Raw genomic sequence first — 15401 nt, 5'->3', positions numbered from 1 at the left:
CAACCAATTTTTTCTTCTCACTTTTCTTTCGCAAGGTCCTGTCTTCATTTTTTCATCACAAGTTTAAATATTAATGGAAATACAGAATAAGTATTTGAATAAATTCAAATAGACTATTATTTCTCAATATTTCATTACTTATCAAATGGGATAACAGTGATAACTAAGACAGCAGAAGTCCCTCCAGGCTAAGTATGTGAAATAATTAGACAGACTATGAGGACACGAGATTTGGCTATAATGGAGTGTTACTCTGAGTATATGAGTCAAGAGAGATCATTTTATCTAGACACAACTTTCCAAAGCACATTATATTTGAATTTGCTTAATTCCCAATCAAAGTGCTCAGTCCTGAACTGAATAATTAGAAAGAATCCCAAAACAATAGCTTAATAATTAGGGCCTAAAATCTATCAAGATAACAAAAAATGGAAAGCAAGAGAAATCTAGAAGCCAGAAAAAGGGAGAGAGAAAGAGAGAGAAAAAGAGAAAGAATAGGTAATAGAATAAGTAAAAGACATTTTCCAAAAATCTTATGAGGAAAGCACAATTTATGTATATTGCTTCTAAGAAAATACACTGTCTCCAGGAAATTAATGAGGGAAGATACGTAAGAGTTTAGTGAGGGCTATGGGCAGATGGACTCAGAAAGGAACCAGGTTCAGTTAAAGTAATCATGATAGGTGCCAGTAATTGCAATTTTAAAACTCCCCAAACACCAGCTACCTCAAATATAGGGGGGTTAATGGGAATAACTACTGTATATTTAGTAAATGATCTGTCTTATAAAATACATTACAGAGAGGTAAAAGTACAACATGAGCATAAGCAGAAGTGAAAAGTCAAGAGGTTTGATTTCAGTGACTCTTCCATTTCTTCCTGTTTTGTGTTAGACAAAATAAGGGATCTGGACAAATGGGCATCCAAGACCCCTTCTAAGGCTAATATCTGATTACTAACTCAACATTTCTCTGCCTCCATTTTCCTCGTATGTAGAACAATGAGTTTTGCACCTGCCATGCCTGTCCTCTAAGAGAGAAAAAGAGGGTAAAATAATCATAATAACTATAAAAGTTTATGTAAACCAGTGTAAGTCATTTCAGCATTGCATTGCAATACTCTACTTATATACATTCAGGAATTACTATATATATATATACACATATATATATCTGTGTTGTTGTTGTTATTGTTTACCTTGACAACACACAAGACTGCTTCATTTGTCTTTGGGTCGGTGCTAATTTTGAAGTGTCCGTTTTCATTTCCCTGTAGGATCGTGTACACAGCCTGGGAGTGAGGAGTGTTTGGCAAATCCTGGTCATGTATCGCCATTCGTAAAATCTCAACGTCAATTCTGTTTTCCTCTACTTCTGCAAAATACTGAAACAATTCCCTCTTGTTATTATAAATTCAAAGCTTTGACAACAATTTTTTACTCTAAAACTTATATTTAAAGAAAAAGAAAACAAAGTGATATGGAAATATGCAATCTTATATTGGGAAGAATTTACACATTTAATGCATAGCTGACTTCTTTCTTCACTAAAATGCTTTTTGAAATCTTATCTATTCTCAGGTCTTAACTTCTCAACTTCTCTGAAGTGATTTTTCTAATCATTCAAACCCTTAGGTTTGTCTCTCTTCTGAACCTCAACAATATTTACAGTCTATTGCTCCTCTTTTAGACGTAAAATGCTTTATATTAATATATTAAGCCCTCAATAGTTCTAGATAATTATAACCTGCACTGATTTCTTATTATTCCTGGATGACTTGTTAATATGCCAATCTTCTTTTTTATTATTTACTTTTGATTCACTAGCAAACACTTTAAGGAAAATGTTTTCCCTTCTTTGAGAAATTAAATCATAGTTTCTCCTCTCTACACCTCCCCAAAAAAGAAATATGGTTATGGAAGCATATGATATTAAAAAACTTAAAAATATAGTAAATCAGAATCTTCTAGAGATGTAAGATGAATTCATACAAGGATGATAGCCTGCTAGGCACTGGAGCATCACAGATCTAGGTTCTAATCCCACTTTTTTGTCTTACATGGTCTGTATGTATGAGATCATGTGCAAGTTACTTAACTGAGCTTCCACTTCCTCATATTAAATATGGGATAAAATATATCCTTATAAGTTGTAGAGATTAATGTAAAAAAATAATACGAATGTGCCTATCACTGCAGGTTTTCTCTTTGACTTATACTCTGGTATAGATTAATGGAAAAATAAAGATTACACACTAAAAGTTCAAGAAAGAAGATCCATTTTCTGGAAGTACTATTCTGTGTGTATTTCTTGTACTGTGTACTTCCTAAGGGAAAGTTTGCTCGTACATGATACAGGAAGAGCCTGCATACAGATGGCGGTGGGGCAGCCTGTACTATTGACTCCCCAACAAAGGAGAGGATGTAAAGCTAGTCCCTTTGTCATCTTAAGAAGTTAAAGTGTAAAGGATACAGGGAGAGAGCCTCTTCTGTTTCATCCTATAAAAAGAATTTAAATCCAAGGAATCTGATACCAGAACTTAGTATCCAAGAAAACATTGAATACATGAATGGCTTCATTGGCTAAGAACCTCTTAGATGGCCAAGAGAATAGTTATTTCCCTAGCATCCAGAAATAACTGGCACTTCAATTATTTTTACAGAAGTCATATTTTTCTGCTTTTGTTATTTGTATGTGGTAGCTATTAAAACCAAAATGTGTAATCTCACAGAGCCCCCAAATTCCATATTTGTTTTTTTGAAAAAGTAAATGAACTTAGATAAATGAATACAGAGATATACTCACCGAAGTTTCTGCAAAATAGGGTGCATTGTCATTTTCATCCTCGAGTGAAATAGTAATTGTTCCTGTATTAAATAAACCAAAAGGTTGCCCCCCCATGTCTCGCACTTCCATTACTAACGTGTATGTATCACATTTCTGAAAAAAAAGGAAAAAGGTACATTGATGAATACTTCTATTTGCTATAATGTGCAATTCTCATAGCCACTGTTCAGGCTCTGATTATTTTACAAATATTATTTTTCGATTTCTTTTTCAAAAAGAGCCACCATAAATACAAATATAGAACAAGACGTTGGTCAGTCAGGACAATGGAAAGCTGATGTGTCTAATATAACATTTCACAATTTAAAGCTATTTTAGCATCCACACATCAAATCAGGGCGATGATCTCAACTGAGACCTCTCTTAATAAGTTATACCTTCCCAAAATCTCAGTAGGGGCAAAGGAAGTGTCCAGAGAAGCCCTAACCACAGCCTAGATGGAAACATGCTTGGAGAGGTGGCCAGACGGGCCTTACTGTGACTTCTCTGGGAATTCGTTCTCTGTTTAAATATAGTTTAGTAACAGTGAAATTAATGAATCAATTCATTACTTCTCTATCCAGTAAAGGTGTGGTTGTGGTGATGACGCCTGTATCTGGATGTATGGAGAAATGCTTTGGATGGTCTGGGATTTGCTGTAAGATTTTATACTTCAGACGAGTATGTAGAGTGTCAGGTTCATCAAGGTCTATGGCAGTCACTTGTCCCACTGAAGTACCTGTTTAGGCAAATCCAATATTGTCAACAATTTAAAATAGTGATATAATTGAATTACAAACAAAAAATAAATCAAGGCATTGTTATAGCATATTCTTCCCCAAACCACAAGTAGATTAATTTTACAGATAAGTGGAGGAGTGTCTAAATGTTCTCTAAACTTCAAGTCTCCCTTGCTTGGAAACTTTAGTTATGTGGCTACTGTGAATACCATGATTTGTATTCTACCTATGCGAGAACACCTACCCCACCTTGGTAACAGTGGTTCTCAGATTCTTCCCCTAAAGCCATCACCTTAGTTCATGGGCCATTTTTAGATGGGATCTTCTCTGTATATCTCATGTCCTTTATAGCTAAATTTGATTATGTTAATTAGAGGAGTATCAAAACTTTGCCTATGACAACAAAGAATTTATGCTTTTACATTCTAATAAATGTGCTTAATTATTAATATATGCAAATAATATATGTAAGACATAAACATTATGTACATGTCTGAGTATCATTTGCATATCCTTTGGAAATGTTGCTTTAGCAAACCACTTATTATGAGAGAACAGTATTAAATATACATACATAATGGCAACAGAATGGAGAAGGCATAAAGTTAACAACCTTTCGTGCAAATTTTTTTTACAACTAGACAGTCTTATGCCCCTAGGTATGCCAAAGTCACAATCTTGGCTGCCTATAGCATCAAACCAGTTAAAAATTTTTTTTCAATTTGTTAGGAAAATATGCCAAGTAGAGCAATGTATATGTCGTTCTAAGTCAGAGCAGCATTTCCATGTCATGATATATTTCTGGGTCCTTGAAAATGTATTGAGTCTTTATAAAGATTCGAATTACTTATTGTTTTATAAATACACCTGTGACACATATGTACATGGTCAAGATAGAAAACATAAAGAGCATTTGTCTGTCGCACATTCCTATTCATTGTGGATTAATCTAACAGTTAGTAACTTTATGTATCAACTAGCTGCCCTATATACATGCATAGCAAAATGAGCACAAAAAGGTTTGCCTTTGAAGAGTATATGGTTTTCTAAGATTACAAAGTTTTATGTAGAATATCCTTGAAAGTCAAGCATTTAAAAATGTTTTACATAATCATGTTTAAAATATTAATGAAGAATTCAACTGATGCAAAAATCTAGTGTTTTCCTAAAATGCGAACTTACCAGATCGGCAATTTTCAGGGACGTTAAAGACAGTCACTTTGTTTTCAAAATATGGGGCATTATCGTTATCATCTTCAACTTTGAATACTAAGGGGAGTGGGTACTCTGGGGCATAACCATCTGCAGTTGTTGCATAGGCATATAGCTGAAAAGTAGACAAACACCCTTAGCTTATTCGTAAATAACAAATTATGCACAAATTAAACCTAGCAGTTAGGGGAAAGATGTAATGTTTAAAGAAATCATCCATAAAGGTATTTGTAGCTGAGAACTTATGCCATGGAAAGACAACAAACCAGCACAGTCTCCGCCTGCCGTATGGCTTCAATCCTCTTGCACCGTTCTCACTATTCTCCCACCAAGTGCCAAGCACTCCAGCTGAATAAGCCTATTCCATTCCCTGAATTAACTGCATGCTGTTCTACTTGTTAGAACGCATGTGGACTTCCCCAGTTGTGCTAATAACAAGTATTTCTTAAAAGTTTACAAAAAATATGATTCTATTTATTTACAGATTTGTATATACATATAAATATATATCAACTATAGCTGGGTGACTCAGTTATGGATTCTTTTCTCTATTTACCTGCATTTTCTGACTTTTCTATCATAAATGTGTATTTCTTGTGTAATAAACATGCTAAAGAAATCATTTACAAAATCCAAACTCCACCTCAAAATGATATATCATGGTCCCAAATGCCAGGATTTAATGCCCTTTTCCTTTCAACATCATCAAATTATTTCTTCACTTTTCTTATAAAAGTTATGCATAGCAAGTATTCAATAAATGGTTGTTGAGTTAGACAGATTTTCTTCACTCATAGGACCAACTGCACCTGCCCAAAGTGAACTCTGTATTAACTCAGTTCTTCACCACAATTGGGTCTTCCTGACTTCCCTACTGTAACCATCTTCCAAACGAACCAGGATTAAAATCCCAGATATCTAACTCCTCCCTTTCTTTTGTTAGCCTTACTAGTCAGTTGCCAAATTCTAGAGATTGTGGCATGTCTGTGTCTCTATCATCCATCGTCTGTTTTCTATTCCCAATGCCAACATTCTCATGTGACTCCAGATGGATCCTACATGTTGTCCTCCCAACTTTCCTGCAATTGTCCTAACTGACCTTCTTCAATCTATGTAGCACTTAGAAGTCAGATCATTTTCACTAAGCACAATTTTAATCATGACGTTCTCTAATCAGACTCTTCAGTGATTTGTGTATCATTTACCAAAGTAATCACAAAATCCTCACTATTGTGTTAAAAGGCAACATTTCATCTTCACTGTTCATGCAGACCTGGAGGGGAAGGAATTTCTACTCCAATCTCTGACATGGGAGTCATTGAGATAAGCACCTGTGTTCTCTCTGTTGCCTTATTCACTTTTTCCCAGCCATCCCTCAGGTGGGCTTTTTCAGTAATAAAACTTATACTTTGATTTCCATCAGTTTGACTGCTACATCTTATTTCTCAATAACTTCTGAACTCAGGAGTGGAATGCAGGGGTGTGTCATCACTACTTCACCACCACCACTGCTGTCACACCATCATCATCACCGCCACCATCCCATCCAGATGTCACACTATTCAGCCTTTCTACCAATCTCTCCCTTCCCCCCCATATTTGATGTGAATTTTTCTTTCTTTAAACTGCTGCCATTTTGTGATTTTTAGCTAGAGAAAACTATGAAATTGTTTTATGTCTCTATTAGGTTACAATTGTCCTCAGGGATGAAGCCTGAGACTTATGGATATTCGTGTTCCTGAAGCACCTAACATAGTACCTTAGATTGGGTAATTCTTCAGTAAATAGCATTTTGCATTCAATTCCATCCGTCTTTCCTTTTTAGGAAGACAAACCATCCTTTAAGTGTGCCCTCTGTAAAGACTGTCGTAAACATTCTGTGGAATGACTTGTAATGAATCCTTCTACCTCATCACATTGGCATTAAAATATCTCCCTATCTAACCTAAGTCCATCCTGCTGTAATTTACACCAATTTTTGCTAGTTTTCCTCTTCAACAAAAATGAGGATCATCTATTTCCCACCATATAATCACTTGTAGTTTGAAATAATATTTCATGACACTCAACTATAAATAAATACTATCATTTCACATTCCACTGATTCAGATGTGGTGATTTTATTTAAGGTACTATTTCAGGGTGCTGGTTTTATTTTTTGTGAATAATGAGATAAGTATCTACAAAATAAATCAAAATTGAATCATTATTGTAAAGAGAATGATCCAAGCTAGGAACGTAGCTAAACTTTAAAGCATAGCCTAGCTCCCTAGGAAAATCCACTCATGTTCATGTAATAGAGAAACTAATTATAAACACTTTCTTATTTAGTCATTAAAGCAAACATTTCAAAAAAACTTAATAAAAGTAATAGTTTTGCAGTCCAGCTCCCATTATTCTGTATTAAAAACAACAATATACTTAAATATTGTTATAATAAGTATAGAATATTATACTTTAAAAGTAGTCATATTTTTAGTTGAGTTAGAAGAGTATTATTTAAATTTCATATGTGTTTCATATCATTTTCCTCTTGAATTATTCCGTAGCTTGAAGAATCTCCTCTCTTTTAGCCCTTTTGCACTTCAATTTTCTCAGATCACTCTCATCTTCGGGAAGATGCAAACAGTTTTGGAAGATACACAGAGTTGGGACTTGAGTTTGGCCTTATAAAGAGAGATATCCAGTGTACACAGGGCAGAGGAAGAGGGAAAGCAATGACACGAAAGCTCAGCGGGTACAGAATGTGATTAGCAACACAAATATAAAGACAATGGGTAAGTATATGTCTGGAAAAAAACTCCATATGGTACAAAATAGTAAGGCTCTGGGTGGACAGGAAGAAGGCACCAGATTGTTCTAGAGCTAATTTTTCTCTAAGGGTTTATAATTCAGATTTGCCTCAACACTCAAAGAAGAAGGGTGTTTGCAACTGCTTTTTTTCAGAGAATAACTTGGAGTTATTGAAGAAAAGTCCCTTCTTATGTAACTCTTCTTTGGAAAACTCAGAAAAATGGCCTTATAAAACTCCCTGAAAGGCTAGATGAATTTAATGTTTAAGACAAATTCCTCAAGCTGCAATAATGGTGTGACTCACCCAGAAAAACCTTTAGAAGCCAAGATTAAGCTACACAACATGGGGCAAGAGAGAACAGAAGCACAAAAAGGATATGTATTGAATTAGACCCATGGCTACTCTTCTCAATAGTCAATGAAATCAAATAATTTTAAATAATTTATTAATACATAACATTTATATAGGTTAGATAAAAGCAAAGAATTGGGAAATCCCATCAAAATCCCCAGGTTTGAGAACAAAATTCTGGAGCATATACGTTGTTTGATCTACCATTAGAATATTTTTAAAGATTTTTACAGTTTATATGCTGATTTCACCAACATTAGAGCATTTAATGATCACAACAGCTCTGAGGTAGGTAAGACAATCATCAGCGGCCCATATATCAGAGAAGAAGACAGATTCTTGGGGTTGTGACCTGTCCAAGGCTAAAAGGAAAAATGGTAAATACTGAAGTGCTACTAATTTCCAGAGAAATAAGCTTTCCAGTATAAAACAATAAGTGAAATTGATTTGATGGAAAAGCAAAGAAATATTATTTTTATTTTAAGCTCTACGTTGACAGAGAAGGCTTCCATTCTATATTGCCTCAAGTGATTTTATAACTTGCATCATGTTTACAACTGATTATCATACTTTTATGAATTTTACTGATTTGCAAGTGGTGTTTCTTAAGATCAACTTAATCTCAATCATGTTAATGGAAACTAGAGAAACATGGGTAATTCTGAAGGAAAAATTATTCAAAAGCCCAACTTTGAGTATAAATTCCAAACTATTTTATTCGTCCTTTAAAAGGTGTCAAAAAATAGCAAAGTAACTTATTTTTAATTTTAAACTAGTCTGTCCTCCTTCGCTCTAGCAATGATCCCAATAAGAAGCCAATATAGATAGCAGGTTGACCAGTGAGAAGCGGCTGAAGACCTCAAAAATCCATAAACAGGATGTTATCAGTAGAATAAGAACTGAAGTGCTCATCGAGACATACAGAGTAGGCAGCTGCTTATTTCTCCTCAAGAATGGCTACTAGTGTTAGATCTTCTCTTCTTGTGAAGGAGCTATAAGAGCAGCAGAGTACCTACCTGTACATATATATGTATCTTTCTATATAGATATAGATAGATAAACAGATAGATAAATATATATGTATATACATTTACCTATCAATTATTTATTTGGCTATTTGATAGAAAGAGCAAAATGTTTGCAATAGAGCTTAGTATACCTCTCCTGTAAGAGCCTATGTAAGCTACTTTTTAAAGTAACAATTTGACATTTTTATGAGTATGTTTATTCCAAAGAATTTGAGTGGGAGCATAAAAGTATAAAAAAATGTCATTCTAATCCAAACATTTTATTTAATTATGAAATCCCTAAAGTCCAACATTTATGTTGTTTTAAAAATTTCACTACCTTGTATAGTGCTTTGATATCCATAGGATAGGGTCCTTAGCATGAATTATAAGGTCCTTCACACTCTAGTCTTTTATTACTGCTCTAGTAAGTAGAGAGTAATTTCACACTCTTCCTTAGCTGTAAACAACACTCCAGCCAGGGTTTGTTGTTGTTCTGGTTGTTTTCTTCTTAACCAATGGGTCTTATATTGCTGATGCCTCTGCCTAGAACACTTAGCTACCCACTCCTCCTCTTGCCCCCCCCCCCCCCCCCCCCACTGCTACCTTCATTCATGGCTACCATTATGTAACCACCAATTCCTACTCATCTCTTGAGTGTCTGCTAAGATATTACTTTCTGGACTACCTAAGTATGAGATGAATTTCCCTTTTCTGTGCTCCTTTAGCAAAGAACTCCTTTACTATACTCTCTTATAATTCAAGACACCAAGTGCTTAAACAAAGTCATTCACCATCCCCCCGAAACTCACTATGAATTTCTCTTATACGTCAGATTGGACATCAGGACACTAAGGAGGTATGTGAAGTTTGAAACAGAAACAAAAAAAGGATTTAATTTTCAGAAGAGTTAGAACTTTTATTTGGGTAAGATTAAATAGAATAAGAAGAGTTGGTAAATTTTTTCTGGATTACTAAGGAAATAAAATGATACTCAAGATTCTTGTTGCTGAAGGACAGTCAGAGGGAAGAAGAGAAGAAAAGAAGCACGATGATATGCAGAAGGCTAAAGCAGCAGATCTCAACCCTAGGGTATGTTTAGGATCACCTTGGATGACTTTGAATTTTCAATTGCCTGGGACCCACCCCAGAACAATTAAATCAGAATTTCTGGGAATGGGCCCGAGCATCAGTATATTTAAAAAGTTCTAATGTGATTTATAATGTACAATCAGGGTTGAGAATAATTGAGCAATGTTATTATAGGGAACTTCAAACTCAACAAAATTCATTGTCATTATCCCAAATCAAACCTGTCCTTAAAATTCTGCCCTTATATTTTCTATACCTTTTCCTCCCTTTCCTTCCCTCATGATATCTGTTGTCTTTCTTCATCAATGGCACCCATAGAAATTTGAAGTTTACATTACACATTAACAGCATTTAAAATATTAAATAATTGATTCTTCTAATATGCAAACAACCAGCATTGAAAATATTAAACTTGTAATAAAAAACATAATTCTGAATAAATAATCTTACCGGAAACTGGTCATATTGCTCACGGTCTATGCTTCGTGTACAAAAGATATCCCCAGTGTCTTTATCTATAAAGAATAAATTGAAGGGCTCTTTGTCCACTCCTGGTCCACTGATGGAGTAAAAGATGGTGTAGTTCTGTGCAGCATCAGATTGGACCTGTAACAATAAGTGACAATTTAGGATAATAAATATCTTCAACCTAAACTCTTGTGATGGCTTAGTTTTTATCACTTGCTCTCTTTCTTACTCAACCCATCCTTTCTTTCCTCTGCTTATCTATCCACCATCTCTCATATTTTTCAAATTCTTATTCATATTCTGCAATGTACAAAGCCACAAACTCTCTCACCTATTTGATCTCAAATTCTTTTGTGTTGTCCGCATATTTATAAAAAATTCATGGAGTTGGATATCTTTACAATTCATATTACTTATTCCTATTCCTATGTGAAGAATAGTTAACAGTTTCAGTGATTTTGAATTATTTGGAATAAAACGTTTTCTGATTAAAAAGTAAAGTAATGCAATTTTCCTCTCACAATGAATTCTTCAAGAAGTGCATAATTTCAAAGCTGGCTTATGTTTACACACTAGCTATGTGGCAGTGACACCACCTTTTTGGTAAACAGAAACACTGCCCTTTTCTTGTGAAGATAAGTGTTAATCAAATTGAGAGGTGAATTATGCAAACTCTGTAGGCATGTCTTTTGTACGTGAACGCTGAAGTCTGGTAGAATATTCAGGAGAATCTCAACGGAGACCTAAGAGCATCAGAGACTCAAAATATGAAACTTGTTTCTAAATACTAAATATGATTTCTAGAAGGAAGTGATAAAATACACTGACTCACTTCTGTAGGACCCTAGATCTGGTGAATAGATAGTCTTTATTAGTACCAATAGGTTAAAGCCTTGGTTCAATATACTGTGCAGTTCAAATGGAAAGTTTTCAAAACAAACAAAAATCCTCTAACATATAAACTCAAACAAAATGAAGTGTACCTGCTGAACATGTTGTGGAAATGGACCTAACGAGTTCTCCATCAGTGAACATGGAATAGGAGCCCACCGTCTCTTGCTGCGCTTGAGGACTGTGTCTTTGGTATGTCTCTTCTTGGGAGCCTATATTTGATGAGAGATGAAGAAATACAGCATCACTTATCATTCTAGGAACTGTGATTTTCACATTACATCAACATGAAGAAAACAAATAAAGGGTATACAAAACAATATCATGGATAACCCCAAAACCACTTCTGTTTTTATTAATAAGATAAACACACACACTTACACAAGAATTAAGAGCCAGTTTGACCTATTTCTTGATTTAACCAGTTAATCAAGAAGAAGTTTACAGGCCATTGGGGAAAGAGGCCATCTTGAGAAGTATAGACTCCCTAAAAATAGAAAATCTATTAACAATTATTTGGGAATTCCTTTTATTCCACCAAAAGTGGAGCAACCAAAATTTGTTAAAACACTAGCTGCATTTCAAAGCATTCGTATACCGTTATAAAGATACAGGTCAGCATTTGTTCAAGTATGTTTTATTTCATGTGATGTAGGGACTCTTTACAATTTGGGTATAAAATAATATATTGTAAGACTTAAACATATTCTAAATTTGATGAAGAGGAATTCCTGTAATCAAAAGGAATTTATCCAGGAAAATCTCTTATATATTGAACCACTTATTAATAAATGATTTTATAAGGCCAAATTCATTGTGCAGAGTTTGCTTAACGTGAGATTTATGTGAATTCCAGTAATCTTCCTTCCCACTCCCTGATCACCACTACTCACTGCAAGAAAATGAGCCTAGAGTCAAAACACTCAAACCAATCCTGTGGACTGACCATCCCATTCTCCAAAGAGAAGGACTCCATGGGATTTTTGATTAGGATAGGAGTAAGCTTTAGACAATCTCTTCTCCTCTTTAAAGAGAGGCTGAAATGCATAGTCACTTGGGAGAGAGCTAGTCAGGGTGGAGTGCCCCACCTCCAGCCTCAATCAATTCTCGCTGAGTTGTAGACCCATCCCTGCCTTGTTCTTCAGGTTAGTTGTTCTAATTATTGCCACACCTCAAAACACTATCTGAAACCTTTGGTATTCTGACTTTGCTCCCTGGCTACAGTTGTTCGTTTTTACATCATTTTGTAAATAACTCTACCACTCCTTAAAACAGTCTAGTCTTTCCATATGGTAATTACCAGTGGAATAGACAAGTGAGCATTCAAGAATAATGATTTTAATGTGGAAGGAAGTCTATGAAATGAAGGACTCATAAACAGATCAATAAGGTTAAGTCTTTGCCTAATGTACCTTGTTTCCTCCTACTGCCAGTACAATTTCAATCTCTTTCTGTTCCTTTCTCTGACTGTCCAAAACAAAGATGGAAAAACTCTTCCTTTCAGAAGACAAAATGAGGTCATGTGTTGTGTAAATTGAGCCATCTTCTAGAATCCTGAAGTCAGGATCACTTGACAGGACTAGGCTGGCCGACTGGAGACACTCCTTCAGATTCACTAGAGGGAAGAAATTTCACAGTAATTTGTAGGATGAAACAGGCATAGAACAAGTTTTACAGGAATGACAACTACAAGTTAGTGCATGAGAAGCAGAAAGAGGGAGGTTACACTTGAAATCTGTTAAGTACCGACTATTTTAAAAATTAGGGGCCATGAAAATTAAATAATTAAATTAATGGAGTCACAGTTTCCATTGCTTCCATTGTAAATTAATTTATGAATAGACATAAAATATTTTCATCACCAAATTTGTAGTTTCCACTTTAACTTTCATTTATGGGTTTGTACATATATATACAAGTTTGTAGTTTTACATCGTATGTAGGATAGTTGTGTGACATTGGTAAATTTTGAACTTGTTTGCAATAATCTTTGTTAAAACTCTTGCAAGAAATAAGGAAACTGGTCTATACTTAGGGAATATTTCTCAGTAATATTGCGAATAATCATTCTGCAGTATCTTTTGGAGATTTAATAAACCCAATGCTTAGTATATATTATGGTTATCAAAATAATTCTTTATAGATTCATATTTAGTACATTTAGCATATTTACTGTGTCTTTAGAGTATAGACTATATCTTTTAAATATTTTTATTTAAAAGAAGAGTATTTTTTAAAGATATAAGGGATTAATTTAAAATGTCAAAGCACTGGTCAAAGCAATGTCTATCTTGGAAAGCATACCACTTCTACATTCAAGGTGTATTTTTCTAAGTGTAAACTTAAGGCCAATGATGAAAGGAATGTCAACCTTGGACTCAGGCCAACCAACCCATGCTTCAGGTATGACTGTGATCATAAGATCAGTTGAAATTTTACTTGACTTTCACAGCTATTCTGTGAAATAGATCACATCAATTCTTACTGGGTACCCGTTCATTGTAATCACCTCAAGCACCAATTTTATTTTGACACATCTCTTTTATATCTAATCAATCAAAGAAACTTGTTTGGAATTTTGGCAGCAGATTGGTTGATATAAATTAAAATCTGCTTCTGGTTTGGGTGCCTTGTTTTGTTTGCACTAAACTAAGATAACTTAGCCCTCTATGTTTGCTAATTTTTCTGGCAAGAAAAGTATACAAATAACTTGGTGCTTTAATTGTTTCTAACCACTACCAAGAAACAAGTGGTTTGTCTTTCATTTTAAGTCGAATTTTAATGCCAAGTGGTGACTATATGGCTTTTATCCCAGACTTTATGAGAGCAGCCTGAAGCTAATGCAGCAGTTCAAACTATAAAATTCCTAATACCATTTCTCACCTTTGCCTACAAGCGTTTCAGCCTGAAGATGAGAAGGAACTTGAAGAGAAATTTTCTGACATGCATCACAAAATAATATTAAAACCTCAAAAAAAAGAAAAAAATCCAGAATTACATTTGATCACAAACTTTCACATTACAGTTTTGTCTTATTGATAAAAATACTGTCAATTTCAGAAACAAATTAATCTTCTAATCCTTCAATATTTTTCATATTCTTTGAAAAAGGAAACAGCAAAGAAAGTGACTTTGGGGCACCACAGTCATTTAGTACCAATGAAGAAACTAAAGTGAATCTCAAGAAAATGTGTTACAAATCATTGATTTTATATAGAGGTTATCATCTCTAAGGCCATTCATAAATGTCATTCTGATTTTCTAGTGTGAAGAAAACACTTAGCTCTGAAATATAATAATCACGTATTTGCATACAAATCATCTTTTTCATAGCCCCAAACAACTTGAGGGTGTAGTTCATTAAGTCTAGAAAATATTTGAGGATTTTTTTAAATCCTCCTAAAGAACAACACCCACAAATATTCACCTATCTCAAATCACTCCTTCGTCTGGCTTGGCATAAACTTCAAAGCCTAAATGACCTCATTCACAAGGCTCGTCTAAAAAGAAATATATTTCAAAATATAGAGAGTGGCCTTCAACAGGATAAAGACTTAGTTAAATTCAAGACACAAGCATTATTTTAAAAAGCTAAGTGGTTCAAGAAAGGAGATAGAGACTGTATGAAAAATAAAAGAAAATCTATCAGTTTAAAAGTGTCTATCAGTCCAAAACCTATTTTGCTTCTTTTTCTTGGCATTTTCTGTTTACTTGCTTCCTCTTTGTGTTTATCAAAATGATGATCTTTAATTATGTAAGTATAAAATAGAGCAGAGCTGGATTTCCCTGAAACAGATAGGTCAATTTTATGATCAATTTTTCTCTGAAGCTGTATTTCTAGAGCTAAAAGATCCATTATTTGGGAGAAGGAAAGAAGATTATCAGCCATATTATGGATGTATACTCTTTTTCCAACTCAACTCAAATCTATTGGATATATTATATCAGCCTATTTAAATAGCTTGCAATTTTACAAAAGCTCTGTTAGGCAGATAATACCAAAAATTAGAATTTAAAAAGT

General features: G+C 34.3%; 1 protein-coding gene across 2 annotated transcripts in view; it reads right to left on the bottom strand.

The window, feature by feature from the left end:
• The window catches only part of DSC1 (desmocollin 1), a 31374-nt gene that overhangs the window by 14062 nt on the left and 1911 nt on the right, over positions 1–15401 (bottom strand). For both annotated transcript variants that reach the window (XM_046671239.1, XM_046671238.1), the window contains exons 2-9: positions 14264–14348; positions 12793–12995; positions 11473–11592; positions 10472–10627; positions 4748–4892; positions 3398–3564; positions 2805–2939; positions 1198–1383 (exon numbers count right to left, since the gene is read on the bottom strand). In XM_046671239.1, coding sequence (XP_046527195.1) covers positions 1198–1383; positions 2805–2939; positions 3398–3564; positions 4748–4892; positions 10472–10627; positions 11473–11592; positions 12793–12995; positions 14264–14348 — 1197 coding nt within the window. The remainder of the gene's footprint in view (positions 1–1197; positions 1384–2804; positions 2940–3397; positions 3565–4747; positions 4893–10471; positions 10628–11472; positions 11593–12792; positions 12996–14263; positions 14349–15401) is intronic.

This window comes from Equus quagga, chromosome 9 (genome assembly GCF_021613505.1).
Source record: "Equus quagga isolate Etosha38 chromosome 9, UCLA_HA_Equagga_1.0, whole genome shotgun sequence".
In the NCBI taxonomy this organism is placed as follows: Eukaryota; Metazoa; Chordata; class Mammalia; order Perissodactyla; family Equidae; genus Equus; species Equus quagga.
Note: the sequence above shows the minus strand (reverse complement) of the source record. Positions and strands in the feature narration are given on the sequence as shown.